At 50.0% G+C, this 21,099-nt stretch overlaps 11 protein-coding genes across 11 annotated transcripts; 6 read left to right on the top strand and 5 right to left on the bottom strand.

The window, feature by feature from the left end:
• Window positions 1-47: 47 nt before the first annotated feature.
• Window positions 48-2,520, top strand: N7484_001684 (Elongator subunit ELP2; the record flags this gene model as incomplete). Its single annotated transcript, XM_057112104.1, has 2 exons — window positions 48-176; window positions 241-2,520. The coding sequence occupies 2 exons, from the start codon at window positions 48-50 to the stop codon at window positions 2,518-2,520; spliced, it is 2,409 nt and encodes an 802-aa protein (XP_056976841.1).
• A 123-nt stretch (window positions 2,521-2,643) lies between these two features.
• Window positions 2,644-4,211, bottom strand: N7484_001683 (DXO/RAI1 family decapping nuclease; the record flags this gene model as incomplete). The annotated part of the gene is made up of 9 exons (XM_057112103.1): window positions 2,644-2,789; window positions 2,846-3,145; window positions 3,210-3,380; window positions 3,428-3,531; window positions 3,591-3,598; window positions 3,650-3,677; window positions 3,740-3,771; window positions 3,839-4,081; window positions 4,137-4,211. The coding sequence occupies 9 exons, from the start codon at window positions 4,209-4,211 to the stop codon at window positions 2,644-2,646; spliced, it is 1,107 nt and encodes a 368-aa protein (XP_056976840.1).
• Window positions 4,212-4,628: 417 nt separating this feature from the next.
• On the top strand, window positions 4,629-5,853 carry N7484_001682 (protein GET4; the record flags this gene model as incomplete). Its single annotated transcript, XM_057112102.1, has 4 exons — window positions 4,629-4,672; window positions 4,745-5,001; window positions 5,075-5,227; window positions 5,279-5,853. 4 exons carry the CDS (start codon window positions 4,629-4,631, stop codon window positions 5,851-5,853), a joined length of 1,029 nt encoding a protein of 342 aa, XP_056976839.1.
• A 107-nt stretch (window positions 5,854-5,960) lies between these two features.
• On the bottom strand, window positions 5,961-6,574 carry N7484_001681 (uncharacterized protein; the record flags this gene model as incomplete). The annotated part of the gene is made up of 2 exons (XM_057112101.1): window positions 5,961-6,058; window positions 6,112-6,574. 2 exons carry the CDS (start codon window positions 6,572-6,574, stop codon window positions 5,961-5,963), a joined length of 561 nt encoding a protein of 186 aa, XP_056976838.1.
• A 526-nt stretch (window positions 6,575-7,100) lies between these two features.
• N7484_001680 (replication factor C subunit 4) lies at window positions 7,101-8,392 on the top strand (the record flags this gene model as incomplete). The annotated part of the gene is made up of 5 exons (XM_057112100.1): window positions 7,101-7,189; window positions 7,249-7,469; window positions 7,533-7,632; window positions 7,689-8,111; window positions 8,167-8,392. 5 exons carry the CDS (start codon window positions 7,101-7,103, stop codon window positions 8,390-8,392), a joined length of 1,059 nt encoding a protein of 352 aa, XP_056976837.1.
• Window positions 8,393-8,585: 193 nt separating this feature from the next.
• N7484_001679 (Amidase) lies at window positions 8,586-10,455 on the bottom strand (the record flags this gene model as incomplete). Its single annotated transcript, XM_057112099.1, has 5 exons — window positions 8,586-9,494; window positions 9,548-9,742; window positions 9,802-10,074; window positions 10,129-10,150; window positions 10,205-10,455. The coding sequence occupies 5 exons, from the start codon at window positions 10,453-10,455 to the stop codon at window positions 8,586-8,588; spliced, it is 1,650 nt and encodes a 549-aa protein (XP_056976836.1).
• A 461-nt stretch (window positions 10,456-10,916) lies between these two features.
• N7484_001678 (CeGAL family transcription factor) lies at window positions 10,917-13,225 on the top strand (the record flags this gene model as incomplete). Its single annotated transcript, XM_057112098.1, has 5 exons — window positions 10,917-11,036; window positions 11,105-11,196; window positions 11,249-12,253; window positions 12,313-12,907; window positions 12,962-13,225. 5 exons carry the CDS (start codon window positions 10,917-10,919, stop codon window positions 13,223-13,225), a joined length of 2,076 nt encoding a protein of 691 aa, XP_056976835.1.
• Window positions 13,226-13,414: 189 nt separating this feature from the next.
• Window positions 13,415-15,303, bottom strand: N7484_001677 (glycoside hydrolase family 32 protein; the record flags this gene model as incomplete). The annotated part of the gene is made up of 2 exons (XM_057112097.1): window positions 13,415-13,776; window positions 13,836-15,303. The coding sequence occupies 2 exons, from the start codon at window positions 15,301-15,303 to the stop codon at window positions 13,415-13,417; spliced, it is 1,830 nt and encodes a 609-aa protein (XP_056976834.1).
• Window positions 15,304-15,872: 569 nt separating this feature from the next.
• N7484_001676 (uncharacterized protein) lies at window positions 15,873-17,607 on the top strand (the record flags this gene model as incomplete). Its single annotated transcript, XM_057112096.1, has 3 exons — window positions 15,873-16,130; window positions 16,186-16,482; window positions 16,534-17,607. 3 exons carry the CDS (start codon window positions 15,873-15,875, stop codon window positions 17,605-17,607), a joined length of 1,629 nt encoding a protein of 542 aa, XP_056976833.1.
• Window positions 17,608-18,330: 723 nt separating this feature from the next.
• Window positions 18,331-19,724, top strand: N7484_001675 (O-phospho-L-serine:2-oxoglutarate transaminase; the record flags this gene model as incomplete). Its single annotated transcript, XM_057112095.1, has 2 exons — window positions 18,331-19,095; window positions 19,155-19,724. The coding sequence occupies 2 exons, from the start codon at window positions 18,331-18,333 to the stop codon at window positions 19,722-19,724; spliced, it is 1,335 nt and encodes a 444-aa protein (XP_056976832.1).
• A 204-nt stretch (window positions 19,725-19,928) lies between these two features.
• N7484_001674 (cytochrome b5 reductase family protein) lies at window positions 19,929-21,065 on the bottom strand (the record flags this gene model as incomplete). Its single annotated transcript, XM_057112094.1, has 1 exon — window positions 19,929-21,065. The coding sequence occupies one exon, from the start codon at window positions 21,063-21,065 to the stop codon at window positions 19,929-19,931; it is 1,137 nt and encodes a 378-aa protein (XP_056976831.1).
• Between the last annotated feature and the right edge of the window lie 34 nt (window positions 21,066-21,099).

The following is a 21,099-nucleotide window of genomic DNA, read 5'->3' as shown; positions in this document are numbered from 1 at the left end:
TCCGCGCCTCAAGCATATTACCTGGGTCATTCGGCTCATTGCTAGCTATGGCTTCTCTTGTATCGGAATATATCAGTGTGGGTGGAAACCGCCACCCAGGAGCTGCAGATTGGGATGTCCAGACAGGCGTGCTCGCCTTCGGAGCGGACAACAATGTCGCCTTGTGGGAGCCTCTAGTAAGTCTATTGCGGCTCAATGTATCTGTCATTATACACGTTGGCATGCTGACAGCTATGCAAGGATAACTCTCACCGAGGAATTTATGCGCTTCTCGTTGGGCATTCCGACAAAGTCAGCGTGATCAGATTTTACACCTGCCCCTCATCGGGGACGAGATTGCTTCTCACCGGTTCCGTCGATCGCACCATCCGAGTTTGGCTTCAAGATGCCACCGACACTCGCAATTACAGATATGCTTTTACTCTCGAAGGTCACACCGGATCAGTCAATGCGATAGGTGTAGCTGAGGGGACAAACATCGTTACATCTGGAGCCGCAGATGGGACTGTCCGGGTATGGAGAATCAATGCATTGGAATTGCAGGGCGAGATGATGGAAACCATCACTATGAAACCACGCTTCTTCCCACTGTGTTTGTCTCTACGAGTACTAGAAGGCGCAAATCGTCCACTTGTACTGGCTGTCGCGGGAACTACAACGAAGGTACAAATATACGTTGCAGAAGAGTCTGTCGATAGAGTAGACTTTCAACGCCGTGCCGTTCTTCCAGGTCACGAGGCCTGGGTCCGCTCTCTGTCGTTCACGGTGGACAAGCAGAGCAACACCAATGATATACTGCTTGCATCGGCCAGTCAGGACAGATACATTCGTCTATGGAGATTGCGCCAGGGCGAAGCAAACGCTCCTGCACCCATTGACGATGCCGATCCATTGTTGGGTGGCATGGAGCCTACACTGTCGAACAAAGCTCATGAATTTGACGCAGCTGGCTTGAAGTATTCCATCACCTTTGAAGCGCTTCTTTTTGGAAACGAGGACTGGATTTACACAACTGCATGGAACCCCGATCCAAACCGATCACAGCTTCTTTCTGCGTCTGCGGATAACACAGTCACCATCTGGGAGCAAGACTCTGTATCAGGAGTCTGGATGTCGATTGAAAGAATGGGAGAAATCAGTGTACAAAAGGGATCAACTACCGCGACTGGAAGCGCTGGTGGTTTTTGGATTGGACTTTGGTCGCCAGATGGCAAGCAAGTGGTAAGCCTGGGCCGCACAGGCAGCTGGCGTGTATGGCAGCATGACTCCGAGGCAGATGTCTGGGTGCAAAAGTTCGGCATTTCGGGACACGTACGTGCAGCCAATGGCGTACAGTGGGATCCAAGCGGTGGTTATTTACTCTCAACCAGCGCAGACCAGACTACGCGTCTTCATGCCGAATGGCTGCGTGACGAAAAACGCTCGTGGCACGAGTTTTCTCGCCCTCAGATTCATGGCTACGACCTGAACTGCATTGACACCCTGGGGCCCTCCCAATTTGTCTCCGGTGCCGACGAAAAGCTTCTGCGGGTGTTCAATGAGCCAAAGCAGATCGCTGATCTGCTTGGAAAGCTCACAGGGTTTCAACAAACCATCGAGGGTGACCTCCCAGACACGGCTGAAATTCCAGTTCTAGGTCTTTCAAACAAAGCACAGGGAGACGAGGCACCAGTGGACGAGGACGAAGCCAATGGGGTGACACAATCTGCCCCTGCTGTCAATCTCAACACTGACACCCCGCCATTGGAAGATCAATTAGCTCGATACACACTGTGGCCAGAGCACGAAAAGCTTTATGGCCATGGATATGAGATTTCAGCGGTTGCAGTAAGCCACGATCGCAGGCTCATTGCCACTGCCTGCAAAGCTACCAGTATAGACCACGCAGTGATTCGACTATATGATACATCAGACTGGCATGAGATAAAGCCCTCTCTCACTGCACACTCTTTGACCATCGCGGACCTCTCATTTTCCGACAACGACCAATATCTCCTCAGCGTGGGTCGAGACCGACAATGGGCCGTTTTCGCCCGGAGTGAACAAGACCCAACTGTGTTTACCAACTTCACCTCGAACCTCAAGGGTCACTCTCGGATGATTCTGGGAGCTGCCTGGGCACCAGTGACTACAAAGTACGTTTTTGCCACGGCAGGACGTGACAAGTCCGTTAAGATTTGGCAAAAGACAGACGATACTTTCACCTGCCAGACCACTATTGCGTTCACATCCGCTGTTTCGGCCATCGCTTTCTTAGCTGCTCCATACCAAAATTCATTCATTCTGGCTGCGGGAGAGGACAGCGGTGCCGTTTCAATCCACCATATCAGCACCGATACTCTTGAAGCACAGCTTGTTGTGGCTGTTGATCAGACCATGGCACCCTCCAAGGCCATTACACAGCTGTCATGGCGACCTGTGTCAGCTGAAGAGGCAAATAGCAAAGCCAAGTTTGATCTTGCAGTGGGTAGCGAAGATACCTCCACACGTATCTATGCCATTTCGAATATGGCAGCATGATCGTTTAATTGATTCTTGACAAGACTTGACCACTGCATCATGCCCAATGAATTTGTAGAAATGTACATAGATTTGAGGACTCGAGAAGTTTAAAATACAGAATCGAATTAAGTGTACGGAGAGCTACATGGTGGATCGCCAGGCTGTGAATGCTGGTGAAAGTATACCACCATGCCCTGACTCTTCAATCTTGATCACCTCAATAACGGAAGATTTCTCCCGCTTCCGAATCTTCCACACCCCATCCTGCTGAATAGTCTGCTTGAGCCCTGGGGAAATCTCTATTAGCTTCATGAACGGGGGAAGCGAGGGGGAAAGCCCATACAGTCCAAGAATGCAGCAGCAAAATTGATACAGATGTTCCCATCCCAGGAACCTCTTCCAATTTTCTTGACCTTGCCAGGGATACTGGCTGTATCAAGTTCTTCTAAGCGATGCACGATGCCATTCTGATCTCGGAAGCCGACGATGATCGTGGGTACACCCAGCAAGAAGGATTGTGCCCAGAATTTCAACAATTTTCGCTCATATTTGAACATATCGCGCTCGTTGCGAATCTCGGCCGATGTCTTGAGCTCGACCCAGTGGATAGGGTCCTCCTTTCTCTCCGGTTTACAGTCCCATACTAAACAGTCACATGAGCTGGATGTTCCCCCGTTTCCCCCCTCATCCTCTTGATTAAGACTCACCGGCATCGACTTCACCCCCAAGGATCATGCGCGTGTTCCCAATTCCGGTTTTGACCACTGAGCAATACTGTGCACTGTTGTTGACGACCTGATTTGGCCGTGCTTCGATCTCTTCACGGGTTGTTGGATCCCACGGCTTGGGAATAACAGACAGGACCTCGAATTTATAACCTGATAAGCTCAGCGACCATTGAAGAACCCGGAAGAGTAAGCCATACCCCAGTACATCATCAATTCCTGTGATGCCATGCCAGGTGGCATCCTTTGGTTTTTCTGGATTTCTTTCTGTTCATTCTTGTATGAGTTGTTCTCTTCGATGAAGCTGGGATTGTTATGTCAATATTAGGGAGCACAGATTAAAATTAACTTGAAGACACGCACATTGTACCCTGAGTCAATGTTAGACAACATGAATCTTCTTAAGAAGTTATAGATCATACCTGGAAGCGTGTCGCGTTCATCTCAAAGCTAGAGGTATGATGATTAGCAAGGAGCATGAGTCTTGGTGGGCCTCTACGAGGCGTGCATACCCATTCATCGTATCGTAGGGAGCTGCCAAGATCTAAAAGGTATTAAAACTATACAACCTGACAAGTTTGTGAAATCCTTGCAACTTGTTCATAGCATACCTTGGTCATCATCCCGCGCCAGGTGACGATGTCAGCCTCGCATTTCTTTTGCGTATCCTTCTCTAGGGCAGTGATCGTGTCAAGTAATGCATCTAAATGCTCATCGCCAGCGTCATTGAGCTTTTGGAATGTGTTGAATCCAATATTCAGATCAGCTGGCAGACTGGGCGGATAGTAGTATTGCAGGGATGATTCTCCCAGTGAGAATCGCCGCTCGTTATCATAGGAGAAGCAAGTGATTTCCTTTCAAGTCATCAGTCATTTGGCACCTTGCGAACCAAGACCATCGTGAACTTACTTTGGGCCGTCGTATAGTCGTATTGGACCCGACGAAGCGGTTCACTGGCTGGATGTCAAAAGTGGAATGGCTCATAGTGATGAATCCAATTAATTTGCAAGGACAACACCTCTATTCTGTATCATATTCAGGCACAAGAGAAGCACTTGGCCCTTGATGATAGGGTCAACTGGTCAAGTGATATCAAATTCGTGTCGCCCTTGGGGGTTTGCAAGGGACCTTTTCACTACCAGTGAAGAGGCGGGCGAAGAACGCCAGTAAATAGTCGCAAGCCTCAAGTGTATAGGTAGACCAAGGAAATAAATCTAAGAGATTGGGACACAAGCAGAAGCAAGAGAGTCGTGGGGAGGAAAATGGATCCAGGATGCTCACGGAGCCGCGTTCCCCACCAAACTTTAGGAAGTTTGGATTGCGAACAGCTTTCCCGTTCCCCAACTTAAGCTTGGATTCCAACCCCCTTTCCCTTGCTTTCCACTGGAAATCCTTCCGATAATGACTTCCAAAATTGATAAGACTATTGCCCGTCAGCAAGAAAAGTGAGACTTCTGATTCGCCCACCCCCCAGAAACAGAATGGATTGGCATACTGACAGCCCACTTTCTGCACAGGATCGCGGCTGGTGCCTACTACGAAGCTCACCAACAACTACGTGTGATCGCAGCTCGCTATATCAAAGCTTCTAACTGGAATGCCGCCGCAGAGATCCTGGCTGGTGGTGCAACCGCTCTGCTGAGGGCTGGAGCCCAGCAGGGTGCCTCGGCGAGTGGTGGAGACTTGGCGATCATGCTGGTGGTCGAGGTCTACAATAAAGCAGAATGGGAGATCTCAGGACGTGACGACGATGCGGAGAGCCGGGCTCGGAAGAGTGAGTAGTCTCTGAATTCTTCCATTTCCGTGGGGCTACTACCGAAGAGATGGCTGACTGGTTGTGATGACAGAGCGCCTGATCGAGATTCTGCGCGAGTTCCCCTCGGAAGAGCCTACAAGAAAGCGGTTTATTCAGGAAATTATTGGATGGAGTGGGCGATACGGGCCCCTAGAGCGTGGAGACCCGGACCTGCATCATGCAGCTGGCTCAGTCTACGCAGAAGGTTGGTTCTTCGATCTTCGTGGCCATTCCTATCTAACCTAGCGCCTTTTAGATAACGAGCCATACGAGGCCGAGAAACATCTGACCCTAGGAACATCGGAATCCGCGGAGACTCTGGCGAAACTTGAATATGAGTGGTACACCCATGATGAACCGCATACCGCAGCTCTCTATGCGTCGCGCGCTATTTTCCCATACCTCACGACGGGCAACCTCCGCAGTGCCAACAAGGCGTTGCTGATCTTCACCACTCGTCTGTCAACATCAAACCCGTCTCTTGGTGTGCAAGAGGTGAGCAGTGCCAGCTCCGATGTTCGGGTGTATCCTGCCCTCCCATTACTCAACTTCCTGAGCATGTTGCTTCTGGCTGTTCAGCGAGGAAGTGCCGATCTGTTCCGGCAGCTTACTGCACATTATGCGGCACAGATTCGGGATGTGGGCATTTGGGACGAGACTCTGGCACAGATTGGTGAGCAGTACTTTGGGATCAAGATCCCTCGGCAGGGCAACCCCCTGCTTGACATGATGAGCGGCATGTTGTTCGGTGGAGGCCAAGGCAACGCAGGCCCATCTCGGCCCGCTGTGAGAAAGGTTGAGGCGCCGCCATCGAACATGGACCTGGACTAAAGAGTCAAATTGGAGTGCTCGGGCCGATTTCTCTCCCTTTGTGCATGTTCAAGTGACCGTGTAATGAAAAATGAAAGTACATGTAGCGCATTTTTTCCATTCGTCCTCTAGACTCGCGTCAGAGATTCTGGCTCGAACATCCAGTTGTCGTCGTCCAAGGAACTGGCCTTTTTGAGCAAACTTTGATGAACAATATTGAGAATTTCTAGTACAGTATGTTATTACCTAACCAAGAGAGGTAGAATCACCGCAACTTACCATCAGGCTCACCGCTCGACTGTCTGTTGCGATGTCGTATCATCATCTCGACCAGCGCGGCTTCGTAATCTAAACAACGATCAGTTGACAGCCAATAGGCACTATTGCAACGAGCGAGCTTACTCTCTTTCTCCCGTTCCATCTCCAATGACTCAAAGCTTGTTTCGCCAGTCTCAAGCTCATCCAGCTCTTCCCCGTTATCACCAACGCCTCTGCTCGGTAAAGCAGGCATGTCAAGCTTATAGCCTCCATTCTTGTCACGCACCACAATCTCCTTGTTCTCTGCTAACTTTGTGCTTCGAGTAGAGGAGTCGGACACGGTTGGCTTCAGCCTGTTCGAGGGGCGGTTGGAGAGGCCATTATTCCCCGATTGAACGGCCCCATTGGGAGGTCCTGCAGATGCAGGGCGACGGCTCAGGTTCTGGTGAAAGAGGTTCCGTCGAACAGATGTCCCCATATTCATTATTGTGTTATCAGCCGAGGGGCGAGGTGGGCTGAGGTGTGCGGTCCGTTTATTTTGAGGGGGTCGCAGGTTGTCTCACAGACTGGAGAGATGCGAAGAGAATGCGAAGAGATGGAGGTATTGTAGAGAGGTTGCTCGTGCTGCATTGAGTCATAAGGGAGTGTGTAGAAGAAAAAATATGCTTGACTGTAGACTGGGTCTTCGTCAAGCTAAAAATGAGAGTTGGAGGATGCAAATGCGGTGGACGCCGAAGACGGACAGTAATGCGGCTCTACAGTGCCAAACTGACAAGCTGAACAGAGAGGAATGCAGTCACTGAATGTATTTAATTAGTTTCAATAACACTCTTGTTGATATGCTATACAGCACTTTACACTCAAGTCAATCCTCTCAACTAATTGATCATGTCTAAGCCAAAGAAAGAGGTTTGGTGCACAGGCCAGTCGATAAGTTATCGCGGAACGCGTGCACCTTTCGCGTCTTCAACTTCCACCCCACGAATTACCTACCAACCCACTCGCCCATCATGGTTCAAGCTGAATCTTCCTCAAGCGCTGCACGAAATGGTGTTAAAGCCTCCACTGCAGGTGCTCCTGTAGATTATGAGCTTCCTTGGTCAGTTCCGATCGATACTCAGCCATTGCAAGGCCTAGTAGCTGACTTTTCTACAACAGGGTCGAGAAGTATCGCCCCGTCTTCCTGGATGATATTGTCGGCAACACCGAGACAATTGAACGTTTAAAAATCATCGCTAAGGATGGAAATATGCCTCACGTTATCATTTCCGGCATGCCAGGAATTGGAAAGACAACCTCCGTGCTATGCCTAGCTCGACAATTGCTTGGAGACTCGTATAAGGAGGCTGTGTTGGAGCTTAATGCAAGTGACGAGCGAGGTTAGTGAGGTTTTGTTTTATTCATTAGCTTCGATGCTAGGTGCTGATGGAGGTATGCTTCAGGTATTGACGTGGTGCGCAATCGGATCAAGGGTTTTGCCCAGAAAAAGGTCACGCTGCCTCCAGGTCGTCACAAGTTGGTCATCCTTGATGAAGCGGATAGGTAACTGCTGCTCGTATTCTCACTGTTGGTAGCATTGTTTCGCTGACCTAGTGTAGTATGACTCCCGGCGCTCAGCAAGCACTACGACGTACAATGGAGATCTACTCGACCACCACTCGATTCGCCTTTGCCTGCAACCAATCAAACAAGATTATCGAGCCACTGCAATCTCGTTGTGCTATTCTCCGTTACGCACGATTGACCGATGCCCAAGTTGTCAAGCGACTGTTGCAGATCTGTGAGGCGGAAAAGGTCGAGCACTCCGAAGATGGCATTGCCGCCTTGGTGTTCAGCGCTGAGGGTGACATGCGTCAAGCGATCAACAACGTTCAGAGTACATGGTCTGGATTTGGTTTCGTGAGCGGAGACAACGTATTCCGTGTCGTTGATAGCCCACACCCCGTCAAGGTTCAGGCCATGATCAAGGCCTGCTGGGAGGGTAAAGTGGATGCTGCCCTAGAAGGGCTGAACGAACTATGGTAAGTTGATCATTTGTTTTTCGTATGTGGTGTGCACGTAATTAATGCTTTATAGGACACTGGGATATTCGTCCCACGACATTATCAGTACTATGTTCCGAGTCACCAAGACCATTCCTACACTCTCAGAGCATTCGAAGCTGGAATTCATTCGAGAGATTGGGTTCACGCACATGCGTATTCTTGACGGGGTGCAATCCTTATTGCAGTTGAGCGGATGTATCTCGAAACTCTGCAAGATCAACATGAAGCCCGAGCTCTTCGAACCTCCCAAGGCTTGATCTAAAAGCAATTTGATATTCTACAGCATAATCTTTGGCGTTGGCGGTGTCTACTAGATAGTTATAGGGAATCGAGCGATCGGTGTGCCCGATTACGAATTACGTTTTTTTATTTATTTTTTTTTTTTTTTGTGCTCCACGGAACAAAAATCTTTGGTATATATACTTCGTCCATGACTACAAAGTTTTCTTCTCAGATGTGGCTTGCAGTGTTGTTCTTCCAAATATGCTCAATAGCAATAGCGGCTCCCAGGACCTTCTCTTCTTCCAGTTTCTTGCCGATAATTTGGAGGTTCACCGGATACCCATCTACCTTCTCTGCGTCATACAGTTTCCAATTCCACTCATCCAAAGCATTCCTCGGTATGTAGGGCTCTGCCGCCAATTGATCTTGATCTGCCCTCACCTTGTCGACCGGGAAGGTCACGGCTGGGTAGTCCAGAAAGTTCCAGATCTTGGTATATCCCACCCATCGAAACTTCCGGTGTGGGACAGTCGTATGTGGCAGCGTTGGACCCAGCAGAACATCGACAGGCTTCCCAGATGGAGATCGGACCGAATGCCACCTATCAAGATATTTTTTCTGTGCAGCAAGTTTCCGCTTATTCAGTTGCCAATATTCGTATACCGAAATTGGCTTACCACGATTGACCAACGCTTCCACATGGGGAATATAAGGTTCACCGGCAGCGGCGACGTCTCGACGGATATCTTCTCCCCCATCGGCGGTATAATAGAGATCCATCAGTTCTATACACGCCGCATGATCCGTTGTATCCCAGACCAGAACTTCGTGGCCGGCAGACTTCAATTTGGCCGTTAGCTCTTCTAAAGCCCGGGCAATTGGTGGATGAACTTTGACGACGCCGTCATCCATGATCAGTCCAATGACTATAGGGCGAGTCTGAATCTCGTGGAAAGTAGCTTCATTCCAAGGTAGAGGGGTACATCGCGGATCCAAGTCCCAGGGCCGGGCATTCACCACAAGCCTGGTGATATAGCTGAGTGACTGGAGATCCCGAGTCATCGGTCCCACGGCAGATGGGACATGCCCTTGGCCTTCCGTCGATACTGGCACGCCTTCATAGGGAAACCGGCTACTCTACACGTGGGTCAGCAGTTGACATGGCCGGTTGCTTAGTCCCGTATACTCACCGTGGGCTTCAAACCATATAGACCAGCTATACATTGAGGAATCCGTATGCTCCCTCCAATGTCCGTTCCAAATCCCAACAAACAGCCATGCAAGGTTAAAAGTGAGCCCTCACCCCCGGTGGAGCCACCTGGAGAGAAAGCAGGGTTCCGAGGGTTCGTAGTCAGTCCCCATAGGGGGTTTTCAGTTTCTGCCCACTAGAACATGAATGGACGGATTAGAAGCATGAAGGTATTGATGACAGGAGAGTACTTACCATAATACTCTGGGGTAAATTGGTCTTTGCAATGACAATTGCACCCATGTCCTTCAAGATCTGAACCAGGACCGCGTCTTGTTGCGCTGGATTGAAGGATCGACCAACATAGCCCAAAGTTGTGTCAACACCTTTGATATTGAACTGGTCTTTCACAGTAAAGGGAATTCCATGCAGAGGGCCCTTGATCTGATGCGTTGTCTGGAACTCCAGATCTAGCTCCTTGGCTTGTTGCAATGCATCCTCAAATACCACCTCGGTGAGACAGTTGGTCTATTGTTCATTAATTCCTTTGCTCAAGGATTGGAAGATAGTTTCTGGACTGACCAACTGGTGTGCCACTACCGCTCTATTTAGGAAGCTCAGTTGAGAGTTCATACCAGGAGGGATACGCGCATCTCACCGTTGTATATAAGCCTTAACAACCTGCTCGGCAGAAAAGTCACCGGTCTGAATCTTTTGTAACAACACTTCCACCTCGTCAATATCAGTAATCGCTTGGACTTCTTCATCCACATGACTGCGTTCATGAATCTTATCAACATGATCTCCAGTCTCTTGATCTGCTACATTGATCAGATACGGAGTCAGCATTTTATCTCTGATCGCCCGTTTCTGGGAGACAATCTGCTCCCATAGCGGTTGAATAGCCATGACGATTCTTTGTCAACTAAGCCCCTCGGATGTTTGGCCCTTTATATACATCAAAATAATAGCAAGTGACTCGGCAAGATGGCCGTGATCGTTATCACTGAGTGGGGACGGGAAAAGCGGAGTGCAGTCTAATCGAATAGCTGCATTTCGAGTAATCGGCAACCCCGACGATTTTCTTTTTCTATTTGTTTTTTTTTTTTTTTTTCCATCTCGGAGATTTGATGGAGTTGGGGTCGTTGGGGTCATCGATGCGATTTCCCCTCAATCCATCCTCGTACGTACTCAAGTTGATGACTTGGATTGCACGAGTCTCCGTTCACGGCAGCTCAAGCGGGGAACGATTTCCCAACTGAATGTGGGTCGCGGATCCTCAACCTCGACCCATTCAGAACCACCAACCAGCCCTTTCCCCCCTCCCCCATTGTCTCCAAGCTTGATGGCGCGGCCGAGGCACCCTGGTCATGGATTCCACAACAGGGTCGCCGAGCTCTGGTGCACCTGGTGCGATTCGCACGCGCAATAAACCTCTCGCCAACATCACCAAGCGCGCGTGTGACCAATGCAAGTTCCGCAAGATCAAGGTAAATGGGATTTCCAAGTCTTGGACCCCTCTACCGCGCAGGGAGAAACGGGCGCTAACCCGCAACAGTGCAGCTTGTCTCAACCCTGCAAGGCCTGTCAGTCTATGGGATTCGATTGTACATTTCTGCAACCGCAAAAGAAGCGCGGTCCAACCGGACAGTAAGTCATGATCGATGATGGCATCACTGGAAGTGGTCTGACCAATGCTCAGTCGCGTGTCGCAAATTCGACAGCAGCAAACTCATCTCGTCCCGAATAGTCCACAGGACCAAATTGGCAAACCCGATGCGTTCCAATATCACATTCCAACCTCCTCGGTCGAACCTGGCCAACCCGTTTCCTTGTCGGGATCATCCTGGGCGCCGACCCCCGACGTCGCGATACCAGTGAACGGCGCTGCGGGCCTGGCGCCATCACCGGCTGTTGACGCTTGGGGTTCTGAGAACGCATCGTTGGAATCTCATGGCAGCAGTGCGGTAGGCTGGAATGACCACCAGGATGTGGAATACTGGCTTCCCGATAATTTGGGCGCCCAGGTGCCCGTTTTTGAATTCCCAGGAAGCAATATCTATCTCAAACCATCCTTACCATCCATCGTCCAGACACCCGATGTTCCGGCCATGAACATACATCCACATGAACACCAGAACATCTATTCCCCAGCAGTCGGGTCCGCCGGATCATTGCCGTCGGAGAACCTAGAGGGTGAAGAGTTCTGGCCTGCCTCGATCAACGAAGCGAACATGATCCCTTGGATTGATGTGTACTTTGACCGATTGCATCCCACCGTCCCAGTGCTAAGCCGGGCTTCCCTATTCACGCGCATGATGTGCCAAGAGCATCGCAAAAACCCTCAATTCGGAGCGATGACACTATCGCTATGCGCATTTTCACTCACCCAGCCAATTGAAATCAACGAGCGCCCGACTGCGTCCCGCGCCACTCAAGCGCGGTTGATGATGCACGAAGCCACTAAGATGCGGAGCTGCTCTGACTTTGGCGAAAACCCCACAATCGAGGCCGTTCTGACCAGCTTCTTCCTTTTCGGCTGTCTATTCGGAAGCAACCAGCATAACGCCGCTTGGCTTCGGATGCGGGAAGCTTTGGATCTTGCCTCTACCCTGGGTTTGAATGACCCCAACTCATATCGTGATCTTCCCGGTGAAGAGAAAGGTCAACATTTAAGGACTTACCTTGTGTTGTCCATCACAGAGAGGTAGGATTCGGCTTTGTTAACATTGAAACTGAATTTTTGTGCTAATCAGTGTATTGCAGAGCGTATGCCCTTCAAAGACTCCACCCAGTGACGTTTTCAGGAAAACCTGGGTTCAGCATGCGTTCTGTGCACGAATTTCTACATAATGCGACTCATAGTCTTGTCTCAGGCATCATTGTCCACAACGAGAAAGATGCCGAGGGCATGATGGGCCTTGCGAGAATGATGGAATTGTTCGACTCGATTGATGAAGATTTCATTCATTGCTGGAATAGACGGTGCGACATCAATACCGGCTTTTGTCCAAAGTTTACCGAAGCCAAGGCACTATCTATGCATGACAGCCTTGCGCGAGTTAGCCAAGCTGAAAGATATAAAGGATATGATTGGTTCGAAAGAGCAAAGGGAGATGGTAATGACAGCAACGCTCTCCTGGCCATCGGCCTGCGCGAAACCCAAGCTGCAGATGTGTTCGTCACGCAGAAATGGATTCATAACCGTGTTTGGCTTCTATGCCTGTATCACGGCCTCCTCCGAGCGAATCCAGAGCGACCGGAAATGACCTTCGGCTACGCAGTCACCATCGCAGAATCGGCGCTTCAAACATGTCGATCATTACGACTGAGCTCTATGGAAGCCCATGGAATCGGCCTTGTATGTACAACCGATCCTTTCTGAACCTTGATGATCTTTGCTAATGACCCTCAGACCGAGAAATTGTATGATATCGCCATAGGGGCCACCGACATCCTTTGTAACATCAGCCCACCATTTGGTACCGGAATGACCCCCTTGGGAGCCTACCCCGAATCAATCTCCCCATCCTCAACACCACAGTCATTGGCAGAAGACTTCTTACTTCTCTTCAGAAGCTTCCGGGGTGGAAACCATCCGTACTTGGAGAAGTACCAAGCCCACCTACGCTCGCTACACATTCCTGCGAGCAAGGGTTCAGGCTGGGCTCAGCAATGAAATCCAAAACTTTCCATTGGTCTTTCTTTTTCTTTTTCTTTTTTTTTTTTTTTTTCTTCTTTCTGTTCTATTTTGTGTAAATAAGAGAAATGATTTGTAGACATGTCCTGATGAACTTCAAGTATCTGATATTATGCTCTGTATTAAGGATAAATAGTTTCCAAAGCCGCGATGGCACGATACCTTACATTAGTTTAAGTTTATCCCAAGTCCATCCCAAACATCGGCCTCCAGAAGTACAGTAGAGGATCTCCCGTCCTGCTGTTCGGCGGGCTCAGCAAAGAACTTGACACCAAAACATTGGTCTGAAGGGTGATAGATCCGGGTTGTGATGACCGTTCTATCGTTCACGAACACTTCCAGTACATTGTGGTCAAAAAAGGCATGAATCTTGAGAGCTTCCTCGACCTCTTCTTGATCATCCAGATAAGTGAAAAGAGTGTGTGGGGCTGACTCTTGCCCGTGATTGATTTCTTGGTCGACTGGAGGTCGATCGATGGTGAATATTTCTTTACATGGGTCCCAAGAAAGCCTTGTACAGCTTTTGAAATCTGGAGGATAATGTATCGTGAGTAAACGTGATAGGAACAAAAAGAAGACGTTCACTCACCAGCGCTATGTGCAATCTCGACACCCACCCGTTCACATGACTGGCCAACGGAGAACGAAGCCTGTAGCTCCCATTTATTTGTACTCAACGGCAAGAAGGTCGCAGGAGCGGAGGCAACCCGAGCTGTCAAGGACGACTTTGCAAGATGGCCAGTTTTAGCTTTTTGTCGAAGACGAGACAATCGCGAGTCCGGGCTGATACCCAGTGTATGAATGGTGAATCCGCTTCCTGAAGATTTGACCAGGTCAATCGATGTTATCGACTCTAGCAGCGAGCAGCGTGCTTTTGTGACATTATGTATTGTCATCAGCGTCGTCACTCGCGGCAACGAGGTCACACCGCTCCATCCCTGGCGATGACGGAGACTGTCAGGAAGATCATCCTCGGTCACCCAGCCATAAACAATCCGCTGGGATGTCTCCGGATCCCAGAAAGAATTCGCCGCATACAAGCAACCGTGATCAAAGAACCCAGCGAAATTGTAGGATGTGAGCGCATCGCTGGCATTTGCGTTTGCCAATGATTTGACAGACATCCACATGAGACCTCTTGGATCACGTCTATGGCGAGCTTCTCCGGCATTTTGACAAGTGATCTCCGGGCGCAAACAACCTTCAACGCCCATGATGACAAAGTCACGGGATTGGCCGTCGTTTGTCAATGTTGTCAGATTTGCAACTTCCCAATTGACCCCGAAATCACCGGACCATCGTGAAGGGCGGAAATTGAGGCCAACATTGACCAAAGAACCGATATACTTCCATTGCCGAAGATCATCAGGCTGGACAGTGTACACGAAAACGGCGGGGCATTGGCCCTTAACACCACCTGAAATGAATCCATGCAGATCAGACCGTGAGTCTGAGCCACTTGCATGCCCTCTGGTCCAAGTGGTCAGAAAGGGGTCTCTCCAGCCAGTGACGGAAATGTTTTCAGGTGGTCCCGGGAGAATGGGATTGCAGTCCTGACGTTCCCATGTCTTCCCGCCATTGGCTGAGATGGCCAGACTCAGAGACTCGCAGCCCGTGGTATAGGGTAGCGTGTGATGAATTGGCAGATGACTGACAGAGGTGTAGAGAACCGTCAAAGCACCAGGCTCTCCGTGGATATTGGTTGCCTGAAAACAACCAGTGAAAACACCATACTGGTCATACTTCGCCGACGGCGTTAAAGCGGGCGTTGGGAACGTATCCCATGAAACAAGATTGGTTGAAGTAGCATGGCCCCAGGACATGTTGCCCCAATCATTTCCAAATGGGTTCCATTGGAAAAAGGCGTGGTAAAGGCCTGTGGCAGGGTCGTATCCCAGACCACAAGGGTCGTTCATCCAACCATTCGGGGCGGCAAGATGATAAGATGGCTTCAACGATGCGCTTGGAATATTTCGCTCATGGTTGTCCCAAGACGACTGCAAATGTTTTTCTCGACGGAGCTGATCAACTTCTGGCGCGCTCAGAACAGCAGACATACTGAATCTAGTCGGTAATGACTTTTCGAGGGAAGAAGTGGTGCACTTGAGTCGAATCTTAAATCCCCGGCACTGATATCACCGCTTATGATTCGATGGGCCTGAGCTTCGCACTGAGGAGACTACTCGGAGAAACGAATGGGCTATCATCAATTGATTTAAATCGACATAACTGATGAAGAGGTCATGGAAGATTTCCCGTTCCGGGAGTTAGTCGGAGATGTGCTCGGCATCATTATGACGGATTATTGTCGGCGAAATTCGAAATTGACATTGAACTAAAACCCCAGGATCGGCACGCTTTCGATCGCGGAGCCCCGCTAACATGCATATTCAGTATGTACTGTTTACTGTGATAATATCCTTAATCGTCAATGCTTGGGTGCAATCGTTTGGTTGCTGCTTTGGGAAACCTCGGCGAAACTTGTCTTAGTAACCTGCACCTCGAACCTGGCGGCAAAAAAACGAAAACATGGGGAAATTCCAACACCTCAATTGTGGGGACCTTCTACCCACCCCCTATCATGACATAAATACCGTTGGACTGGGTGCAGATATATAAGCCCGCCATGATGGCGGAGTCCATCGTGTCAATATCTCCAATTGCCCTGCTTCAGCACTGGATTACCACCCTTCGCAGGGCCATGTCTACCGATAAACATGGAATTGGATCCGCCGAGATCGAACACGTTGATCGCTCTAAGCATCATCACAAAGGCACAGTCAATACGCTTCTCGTGGTGGCTTGTATAGTATTTGGTGCTGCGTCATTCATGTTTGGATATGACGATAAGGTCATCTCACCGATCATTGCATTGCCCGCATTTGTGAGTCTGACAGTATGTCAATCTGCCTTTGTTTCTGACACTAATTGGCCTCCAGGTGGAAACGTTCCAAGGTGGTGATCAAACTGCCGGAAGCCTGGTTCTGACGGCTCGCAACCAGAACCTGGTGATTTCCGTCCCGTTGGTGGGCGATGTCATTGGAAGTCTTTTCGCCCCATCTTTGACCTTTCACTTGGGACGAAAATGGCCTTTGGTGGCATCCTACACACTGTCTCTAGGTGGCAGCTTGCTTCAAGTCTTTGCGCCGAATCTTGGGGCCTTTGTAGCTGGTCGAGCTTTGAATGGGGTCGCCATTGGCATTGCTATTGCTACCGCCCCATTATATCTCTCCGAGGTAAGAAATAGTCTCCAAATGTACTCGGAATCCAGATATTAATTCTAGCAGGTGGTTCCCGCCTCTATTCGAGGTAGATGTGTCAGCTCTATCAATATTCTGAATCTCATAGCCGGAGTGATCGGCACGGTTGTGGTCTGGGGCACCAAGAAAATCGGCGGCCATCCATCCTTTCAAATCCCGCTAGCTATACAGTGTGCAATTCCTGTCATTCTGGTCATTTTGACCTTACCGCTTCCCGAAAGCCCGGAATGGCTTGTATCGAAGGGAAATATGGAGCAGGCCCGACATAATCTACGAAAACTGCGGGGGTTCAGTGATGAGCAGGTAGATGAAGAGCTCCACCTCATGGAGCTGTGCGAAAAGAATAACCGTGAGCTTCGATCCAACGTCCAATTCTGGCATATCTTCCGCCGAGATCACCTCCGAAGAACTCTGGTGGCAGGGTCATTCTATTCCCTGAATCAGATCTCCGGTGTCATCCTATCCACGACCTATACAACCGTCTTCCTCACCGAGATTGGAGCCGCAAATGCATTCACATTGACTATCATTGCATCCTGCTGTACGTTGGCCGGCACCCTTGCAGCCCCACTGGTGATCGACCGTGCGGGCCGACGCCCCACGGCATTTGTCGGCATGAGTATTCTCTTTGTGATTGATGTCATAGCCGGTGGTCTTGCCTTTGACACCAAGAGCCAGAACTCCACTGTAGCCATTGCAGCGTTGGGCTTCATTTTCAACTTTTTCTGGGCCTCGTCATTCTACTCCTTATCCAACGTGATGCCTTCTGAGATGGCCACTGCCAAGCTCCGCCACTACGTGATGTCCTACACCATTGCCTGCCAAGGGGTGACTGCTGTGATCACCACTCTCGTGGTCCCTCAGCTTACATCTACCGATGCGGCCAATCTTGGAGCCAAGACCTATCTCGTCTTTGCGGGATGCATGGCTGCCATCATTGTGTTTGTGTACTTCTTTATGCCGGAGACACGAGGCCGCACCTTTGTGGAAATTGATGAAATATATGCAGCCAAGGTTCCAGCATGGAAATGGCGGTCATATCAGACTACTCTAGAGGCGAGAACAGGGGTATCGAACATCTCTACGGAGAAGATATTGTGAAAATAGAGAGAAATTAGAATTGAACATACATCATAAGACCAAACACAGCAAACATGATATCAGACACGTGATGATACGGTGTCCGATGTCGGCTTTGATGAACATTTAACTGTGCAAGTGGAAGTACAAAGCACTCTAGTCCAGGATCTACAACTTACGAACGGCAGGACTGTTGGAAGAACTCAGAACCGGATGACTTATCACTATGGTATGTGGTAGTCGCAGTTGGCTGTTCACTTTTCGTATCCTGGAGATCCACCCCGCCATGAGCTCATACCTAGAGATGATCTCTAGACATTACATACCCCTAGACTTCACTATAGGCCATATAGAGGACAGGAACTGACCTATCTTTCTTGATATATCTTATTTTCCTAGATTGTTCCAATATCGAAAATGGTCAATTCCCCGCAACATTTCTGCATACCCTGAGCATACCCCGCCATGGCCCAAATGTATGAACACGAAGGACAGCTGTAGGCAAAGCGCATGGCTCAAGGAACTTGAGATATTTCGTGCAATGTTAGATGAATTCATAATTGCAAATAACAAATAACAATTAATAAAAAATTAAAAAGGGATTACTCAAGCATCATGACTCTAACTCGACGGCGATGACTCTTAAGGTTGATCCACCCTGCGGTCCACTCGTGCATCTTTTTTTCTCCCGTTTCCTTTCCTTTAGATACCCATACCCTTACACTCCAAAACTGATCATAAAAAATGCCTTCTCGGCAAGAAGTCTCCTACTTTGGAGCTGGACCAGCTCCCTTGCCCACCTCCGTTGTTGAGGCTGGTGCACAGGCATTCGTCAACTTCAACGATAGCGGTCTCGGTCTCGGTGAGATCTCCCACCGTTCCTCCGCCGCCAACAAGATCCTCGATGACGCCAAGGCCAACCTCACTACCCTCCTCGATATCCCCGACAACTACGAGATTCTCTTTATGCAAGCTGGTGGTAGTGGCGAGTTCAGTGCCGTCGTTCAAAACCTCGTCCCCGTCTGGATCGAGCGCCGCCGTCGCCGCGCCGAAGCCGACGTGCTGAAGGCCAATCCCAGTGCTGAGAAGGCTCAGGTGGATGAATTGGTGTTCCAGAGACTGCAGAAAGAGGTTGATGAGGAACTGAAGCTGGATTACTTGGTTACCGGCTCTTGGTCGCTCAAGGCTTCGCAAGAAGCCGCCCGCCTGGTGGGCTCCAAGTACGTCAATGTTGCTCTGGACGCCCGGAAAGCCAACGGTGGTAAGTTCGGTACTATCCCCGCAGAGGAGACTTGGTCCTTGACCCCCACCAAGAAGGAGGGTGGAAAAGGCTCCGCATTTGTCTACTTCTGTGACAACGAGACCGTGGATGGCGTGGAATTCCAGCAATTCCCCAAGTCCTTGGAGGCCCAGGGCCAGGATGAGGAAGATGAGCGTCTGGTCGTTGCCGACATGAGCTCGAACTTCATCAGCCGAAAGGTTGATGTCAGCAAATATGCCGTGATCTTCGTGAGTGCACCCAAAGCAGAGAATGAACCGGGGACAAGCTGGACTAACCAATTCTATAGGGCGGTGCGCAAAAGAATATTGGTGTCACTGGCATCACTCTCGCTATTGTTCGCAAGGATCTGCTTCCTCCTCACACTGCCACTCCTCCCCCTGCTCTCCTGCACCGTTTGAACATTGGTGGCCTGCCTGGCCCTGTCGTCCTGGACTATGCTACTATCGCCAAGAACAACTCCCTTTACAACACTCTCCCCATCTTCAACCTCTGGATCGCCGGTCAGGTGATGGCCGACTTGGTGGGCATTTTCGGAGCCCAAAAGGTCAGCGGACAGGAAGAGGTCGCCAAGCAGAAGGCCGAGCTCATCTATGGAGCCCTGGACAAGTACCCGCAAGTGTACCAGGTTGTTCCCGACAAGAGCATTCGCAGCCGCATGAATATCTGCTTCCGCGTTCACGGTGGAGATGACGCCAAGGAGAAGGAGTTCTTGGCTGGCGCTGAAAAGCGACTGCTCCAGGGCCTGAAGGGCCACCGCAGCGTTGGCGGTATGCGGGCCAGCAACTACAACGCCGTTCCCCTTGAGAATGTGCAGAAGCTGGCCAAGTACCTAGATGATTTCGCCACTGGCAACTAGGCTACCCTGGTGCCATTTTTATTGATACATGAACGGATTCAACCTGAGCATTCGAAGCGAGAAAAGTACTGGGTCATTGGAGTGAGACGCCCAGGCGTCTTGGGAAAGCTTTTCACTATTCAACATAACTCCCCAATATATGGTATATGCTTATATGCCCAAAACAAAACATAATGATACATGATGAAACCTTGGACACAGTGCTCATAGCTTCCATACAGCCCATTCCTTTAGATCAAGTTCTTTAATCACCCCCTGCACTGGACCTTGAAGTTCTTGTCCTTGGGCCCAAACCTTGGGACCTGCCATGTAGCCGATGAATCCATCGGGACCTGATACCAAGATCAATTTACTCCGAGGCGAGTCGTCTGGACCACTAGACTTCACAGCTTCGGAGATGTCATCCTTCCTGATAAAGCGGTTTTCCTCATCTAAATAATAATCCACTTTCACCTGACCCGGGTACTGTGATTTGAGGGCTTCCAGCTCTTTCACAATGAGAGAGGCCGTCTCGTCGAGTGGTGCCGCCGCTGCCTGCTCAGGGGTGATGGTCTTGGAACCAAACCATGGGAACCAGGAACTGCGAGACGGCAAAGCCCTGGGTGTATCACTCACGCCCCCAAGACAGTCTTCTTTCAATCGATTGGCCCAGAGAATGTGTATCTTCGGTCGGAATTCGTCATTGCGGCGGCTCAGAAGCGAATGTCCAGCCTGCAAAGCAGGTGCGATTCCAGTCCCTCCAGCAATGAAAACGATCTCCTTCGTCTCGTCAGGGATGACACATTCGATCTGTGGTCCTCGCATTTCAATATCTGCTCCTATACTCAGGGTATGCAGGTATCGGGAGACCTCTCCGAATGGATCTTTCCGTATGAAAAACTGCAGATACCCTTCATTCTCCTCGTCCACGGTCAACGTTGTCGCAGATGTCGTAGGAAGAGGTGTATAATCGCGGCCGATCTGTAGTTGGGGTTGCTTGAACATCACACTCCATACACCAATGCGCCACGCATTTTCGTAGACGTCGTAGTTGTCCCCGCTGGGGTATCGGGGTCGGAGGGTGAACAGGCTGCTTGTCGTCGAGACCGGTACTCTGGAGACGAGGCTGTATTTGGTGAATGTTTCTTCATTCAATGTCGTCGACCCCGGGCCTTGTGATCGAACATAGGCGCCAGCGCCAGCAGCCGTGGCGGTCACGAAGAGAACCCCCAACCAGCGGGTTTTCCGAGAAGCAGTCGCGGAGGTATTTGAAGAGGTAGAAGAGGTAGAAGCATACCGGTGTCGACCTGCATGCTGAATGGCTCTGCAGCTGCAGCGCCGGGAGGGGAGTAAGGCCTTCATGGGAGGTGGTTTAGATCTCAACAAAAGAAAAGCG

This window comes from Penicillium longicatenatum (assembly GCF_028827895.1).
Source record: "Penicillium longicatenatum strain IBT 33135 chromosome Unknown contig_1_segment0_segment0, whole genome shotgun sequence".
Taxonomy (NCBI): Eukaryota; Fungi; Ascomycota; class Eurotiomycetes; order Eurotiales; family Aspergillaceae; genus Penicillium; species Penicillium longicatenatum.
This window is presented reverse-complemented; position numbering and strand designations above follow the sequence as displayed.